Raw genomic sequence first — 6,186 nt, 5'->3', positions numbered from 1 at the left:
AGATCTGAAGAAAATCCGACCAGAATTTGTATTTTTTTCAGCTCCCAGGCTCTTATTATGGAAACCTATTGTTTCTATATATCTCCGTCACCCAAATTGCAATTCATATGGCTTCCACTAGATGTCAACAGTCTTTATTCAAGGTTTCAGGCTTCTTTTTTGAAAAACGAACAAGTATTTGAAGTTTTTGTAATGGGACCGCCTGAAGCAAATCAGTATTTTGGCGCACGCTTACGAATTTTCCTTTCCTATTGAACATAGTACTTTCCGTGTGAAATATTATAGTTTATTTACATGTTAGACAACCTGAGGATTAAATAGAAATGTTGTTTGACTTGTTTTGACAAAGCTTACCGGTAGCTTTTTGGACTCCTTTGTCTGCATGTTGAACGAGTGGATTACTGAAATCAATGGCGCCAACTAAACAGACTTTTTTGGATATAAAGAATGATTTTATCGAACAAAATGACCATTTATGTTGTAGCTGGGACCCTTGGGATTGCAAACAGAGGAAGAGCTTCAAAAGGTAAGTGATTTATTTAATCGCTATTTGTGGTTTTGTGAAGGCTGAGCTGGTTGAAAAATATGTTTTTCACCTGATGTTGTCGGAGGGTGTCCCGCTAGCGGAACACCTAGTCCTGACCACAACCACATTGATGCCTGGCGAGCACATAATCCTAATGTGAAAGAGTACACTTTCTATTCACAGGAGTAAATAAATCTCACAAATCAATGTCATACTATTATCTACAACTATTTTATTTAATCTAGAAAATAGAAATTCGACATAGGAGCTTGTCCGATAACCACGCCTTCTACTGCCTATTACACATTTCAGAATCTCCTAATTGTAACTAGGCCCTCAAAGAAAGGCATAAGGCCTGATGACATACTATATATATAAAAATCAACAAAGGGAGAAGGAAGTAAAAGTAAGCAAATAGTGTAGGTCGTGATGAAATTAAAGAGTAACATCTCGGCCTATTTACAAAATATACACGTGTAGGATGCAGAGGGTCCTATATCTATGGATTGCCCAGTTTATGACCACATCCTGTTCAGCTCACAGTACTTTCTGGCAGGGAGAGGAGGGTGCCTTCTGGGCGTCCAAATGTGATCTTGTCATACAGAGTCTGCGGCTACATGTGACAGATAATCAAGAAGAAACTGTTTCAGCATCAAGAAGGTATAGACTACTCTCAAAGTAGACTACATAGTCTTCCATTCAACCACAGACATTTTACCATTATGACCATTTATATCTTACCTTGTTCAATCTTGGGATAACCAGATCATTGACAGTTTCATAGATGGATATTGGGTTTACATGACTGTTTGATCTTGTCTGGAATCAAAATACAGCCCATTACAATTACAGCACATACAGCTTCCACACATTCAGATACATGATAATGGCAAAGCATACTTACATCTCTAATTCCTGTGTTGTCCATAACATCAGCATACATTGTGTTGTCAGTTAGATCTGCTATGTTTTATAAGAACAAAATATCAACCAATCAGATACATTTTATACAGGATATCAACAAACATACCCAGGAATTAATGAGGGGTCTCACTCTTTTTCAAATCCCCCCGAAACTCAAACCAGATGAAGATAACTTCTAGAACCACCTGAAATGTCATTTTAAGTATAGTTGAGGCCCCTAATCTGTACATACCTGTGTTACTTCGGCCCCTGCAGTAGCACACTGCCACAGCTACAGTGAGGATCAGCACCACAGCGCCTCCCACTGTTACTCCGATGTAGATGGTAAACCACACCAGTCCTGTCACTTATTGTACAACACACATGATTAGACTATACAATATGATAAAGACTAAATGGCTCTATATCATATACATCCAATGTAATCACATGAATTACATATTATATTTGACAACATAAGCATATAAGCACACTGAAAGTGTATGGAAGGGATTATTATGATATCTAGGTACCTGGGGTGGTTGTGTCATTACTACACTTTACTGTCGTAGAGGCAGTTTTCCAACTGACTAGGTTGGAGGCGTTGCACTTTACACTGATGTTTAACTCTGCTGGTGAGAGAGAGAAGTGAATCTGCTGGGCGTCCCCGTAGATCTCATTGTCTCTCTCCCAGGTGTAGGTAATGTTGGAGTAGCAGGACACGTTGCACACCAGCCGTACCGTACAGGAGTGGTTGGCCAATAGCTTGATGTCTGTCTGGATCGCCACCTTGGATATAGGCTCTGACCAACCAGGAGAGAGACAGAGACTCATAATGAGTCTTCTAAATGAATCCTACCATAGCCATACCACCAGGAGAAAGACGACTTGAAAATGTGATGGATATTTAACAAAGCATGGTGAGTAAGGTCAGTATGAAACCATAAAACCTGTGTTATAGTTTAAAGATCATCAGCCATGGTTATGGATATAAATAACAATGATATCAAAATAGGATGCAAAAATGGTGATAACAGCCTACCGTGGACCTTCAGAGTGATGGCCTTACTGCCAATCTGACCTTTGTCCTCTTCGCCTGTAAGTATAAAATCCCCTGAGTCTTGCAGTGTCAGTTCTCTGACTGTTAAACTGAAGTTTTTGGTGTTCATCTTTAGTCTCCCCTCAAACTGGGATCCAGGTGAATATACAACTTCTGAGTTGAATTCTGCAATATCCTTTCCCATGTACTTCCACTCCAAGGATTTGAAATGTCCTCTCTCTAAGCCTGCCAGCAGCTCCACGGAGTCCCCCACTCTCTTGTTGATGATCAGATGAACACCTAAACCTGAAACACACAAATACACACGTTATTCTGACATCAGTCAATGGTTGCACACTATATTACAATGATCTTATTACTGTGTAATTATTCATGTAGTACGATGTAGCAAGTGTTGTAATTACTCATTTTTACACTCTAATATTTGCTACAGTGTGATTGTAATACTTCTTACAGTTTGCCTATATGAATAATTACACAATAATAAACTGCAATGCAAAGTCCTACCTATAATAGATTATAATGGATTACATTTATATAGCGCATTTCCAGGTTTCATTTATGCTGTACGTGGCACTTTGCATATTTTCACTTTATATCTTTACGTATCTGAGTGTGTGGGTCCTTTTTGTACTTCATTAAAGTCCACTCCTCCCCCACATCATATACTGCATGGGCAACATTATAATTACATATCAGTCTGAAGTAATGTTTTATAAACCCTTACACCAAAAAATGTAATTCATGAATTCAGAAGAAAATACAGTTACAGTTCATTGAAGAATTGAAGAGATAACTGCAGTTATCCTAGTCTGGCAATGATGTAATAGAAACAATAATTTGGTACAGTCCCATATCGCCTTAAATTTAATGAATTACATGCATCTAGTTGCGTTCTAGAAGCGCTGCAACAGCTGCTGACCCAACCACAACATTGGAACTCATTCAAAACTGCAGAATACATACATGATGTTATGTTCCTGAATATAGGTATTTTGTAGGTGTTATCAAACAGTAATAAAGCAAACGTTTCGAGATATCCAACCAATCACTGATGACTAGGCATTCTACTGGCAACACACACCATGTAAAGATCAACAAGGAAGTTAGAGAAAGCTGACGGTTTTCATTACTTTATCATGCAAGCAAGCACATGCAATAGATCCTGTTTGGGGATGATTCTACCCTCTTGGTTTCACATTAGAATTAGGAGACCGTTGGAAAGACCCTAAGCAGCCAACTGACTAAAGTCAGTATGTGGTTATCCATTTAGGCAAGACAGAATGTATCCTGTTTGGTTCCAAACAAAAAGTGAACAACTCTCCAACTTCTCAGTCAAGTTTAATGGTGTAGCGGTGAAGGAAAAATTCACTGTTACATACATTGGGATGTGAACTGGACCAACACATGACATGCGAACTTGTGGCTCTGAAGGCCATTGGGAATGTTCACACCAGGACAAAGTTCCTGGGAAGGGTAGCCAAGTTCCTGGATAGAGAGTCTATGAGGACCCTGGCAACATCTCTGATACAGTGCCACTATGCTTGTATCTCATGGTTCAGTGGCATAACAAAAAATCTGAAGGACAAACTTCAAAGAGCCCAAAACAAACTAATGAGAATTATACTCAAGCTCAGCCATAGAGACGCATGTTGGTCCTAATCATTTCAGGGAACTGAACTTGCTTCCAGTTGATCTGATGGTGGAGCAGATTAAACTGTTGATGGTTTTTAAAGTGATACATGACCTTTCCCCCAGTTACCTATCTAGTTATTTTAATTTCATTAGAGACTCTCATAGCCATCACACCAGAGCCAGTGTTGCCAATATGAGACCGCTTGTCACGGTTGTCGTCGGTGAAGGAGGACCAATACGCAGCAGGTACGTGTATGCTCATCTTGAGAATTTATTTACTTCAAAAAATGAACGTACAAAAATCACAAAACAAAAGCACGAACGAACAACTACAAACAGTCTGGCTAGCATAGGCTCAACACAGAACAATCACCCACAAATAACACATACAAACACACCCTAATATATGGGACTCTCAATCAAAGGCAGATAGACAACACCTGCCTTCAACTGAGAGTCCCAACCCCAATCAACCAAACATAGAAACACACACACTAGACTAACCATAGAATTAACTAAACATAAACCAAAACCCGGAAATACTAAATCAAACACCCTTTACACAAACACACCACCCCGAACCACATAAAACAAATACCCCCTGCCACGCCCTGACCAAACTACAAAACAATTAACCTTATATACTGGCCAGGACGTGACACCGCTGCTCTATAGGAGCATGGCTGGAAAAAGCTCTTTCCTTAACACTGGTGCAGAGGAATGGTGTACCAACCATATAAAATCTATCAATACGCAAGCGAGATTTAAGATAAACCTTAATTAATGGTTTATGTGCAAAATGCTTTAAAACTGTGCAAGTATAATTGTTTCAATGAACGTTACTTGGTAATCTATTTTATTCCTTTTACGGTTTCCTCTCTATTAATGAGATGTATTGGAGATGTATTTTTTTTTCATGTTATCTTGTGTATACTGTAGTTTTGTTTTCATGTATTTTCAAGAGGACCACAATGGGGATACGTTTTTTAACTTGTTTGTGTCATCCTCGTTGATGGTTGTATTGCGGTTTTGCTGTGTTTAAAATGTTCAAATAAATAGGAATAGTTACAAAACTTACCATAGTGGAGGTTGGAGAGTAGGAGAAGTAGTTTTCCCTGTTTGGAGAAGCAGGAGAAGGGACCACCAGACATCTCTTTAAGGCTTTGACTGTTTCCTCTGGCTGTATGTTCTTATCTATCCCTGTCACTGATAGCTAGCAGTTGATTATCCAAAACACATAGAGATAAAAGAGCAGAGATGTCCTTTTGATGAGGGCTGCTGTTCTATAAAATAATTCCTGTAAGTTAGTTGAAAAGGAAGTCACATTCTATTGTTGCTTCCTGAAAATAACCCTTCACTCAACTTGATCGTTAGAAGATAAGGCGTGGGTGTGTCTTGGGTCTGTCACTGTGTTGATCAGTCTGATGGTGGTGGTTTTGGAGCATGTGTTTCCTAGCTGCTGCTGGTTGTGTGTTTAATGGTCGTGGTGTTTCACAGATAACGATAGCTTAGTTACTTTGTGAGTAGACCACTCAATGTTGCAGAGAAGGAGAAAGGAGGGAGATAGACTGCTCAGGAGAAGAGAGAGAAAGACAGAGAGCGAGATTGAGAGAGACAGAGAGAGAGAGAAAGAATGACAAAGTGAGAAGGAGAGAGAGAGTGCGAGCGAGAGAGTGCAAAAATGTCATAACACTGTCTATGCAGTTTCATCTTGGATTCATATGCCTGCAGAAGTGTTTGCATGACTTCTGCATGCTCATAGGTCAGTGTGACTGAGAGACATGAAATACCTGCCAACTTTTTCGGAAGGTAGTGGGTCCCAGGTTACTGATAGAGGCCCCCCTTCTATGTTTCAGTTAACATCTTTTGGTGATGCCACTTCCTGTGACTGTTTCTCAGGAGCAGTGACAATGACCTGGCTGCCGGCTGTCTGTCTGACCACACAGAAATAAACACATAGACACAGAAACCACCTAACTGGAACAGTGACCTTCCAGACCAGTGACCTTCCAGACCTTAACTCACACATTGTGGAGCCTGAGATCTATACTAGGTTAATGGA

The 6,186-nt window shown here is 39.7% G+C and overlaps 1 protein-coding gene across 1 annotated transcript; it reads right to left on the bottom strand.

Moving 5' to 3' along the window:
- Positions 1 to 1,563: 1,563 nt before the first annotated feature.
- Positions 1,564 to 5,447, bottom strand: LOC106608914 (SLAM family member 8-like). The gene is made up of 4 exons (XM_082977285.1): positions 5,203 to 5,447; positions 2,472 to 2,774; positions 1,963 to 2,232; positions 1,564 to 1,790 (listed from the first exon to the last, which is right to left on the bottom strand). Exons 1-4 carry the CDS (start codon positions 5,273 to 5,275, stop codon positions 1,564 to 1,566), a joined length of 873 nt encoding a protein of 290 aa, XP_082833411.1. The 5' UTR covers positions 5,276 to 5,447.
- Between the last annotated feature and the right edge of the window lie 739 nt (positions 5,448 to 6,186).

Source organism: Salmo salar, chromosome 07 (genome assembly GCF_965601325.2).
Source record: "Salmo salar chromosome 07, fSalSal1, whole genome shotgun sequence".
In the NCBI taxonomy this organism is placed as follows: Eukaryota; Metazoa; Chordata; class Actinopteri; order Salmoniformes; family Salmonidae; genus Salmo; species Salmo salar.
The sequence above is the reverse complement of the archived record's forward strand: the minus strand, read 5'-3'. Positions and strand labels throughout refer to the sequence as shown.

What these genes read in the sequence shown, in the direction of transcription:
- LOC106608914 (XM_082977285.1), bottom strand. Translation starts at nt 5,275, where the DNA reads ATGTCTGGTGGTCCCTTCTCCTGCTTCTCCAAACAGGGAAAACTACTT. An exon ending in ACTCTCCAACCTCCACTATG is followed by an intron (nt 2,775 to 5,202) that starts GTAAGTTTTGTA and finishes TGTGTGTTTCAG; the next exon opens with GTTTAGGTGTTCATCTGATC. An exon ending in CATCACTCTGAAGGTCCACG is followed by an intron (nt 2,233 to 2,471) that starts GTAGGCTGTTAT and finishes CTGGTTGGTCAG; the next exon opens with AGCCTATATCCAAGGTGGCG.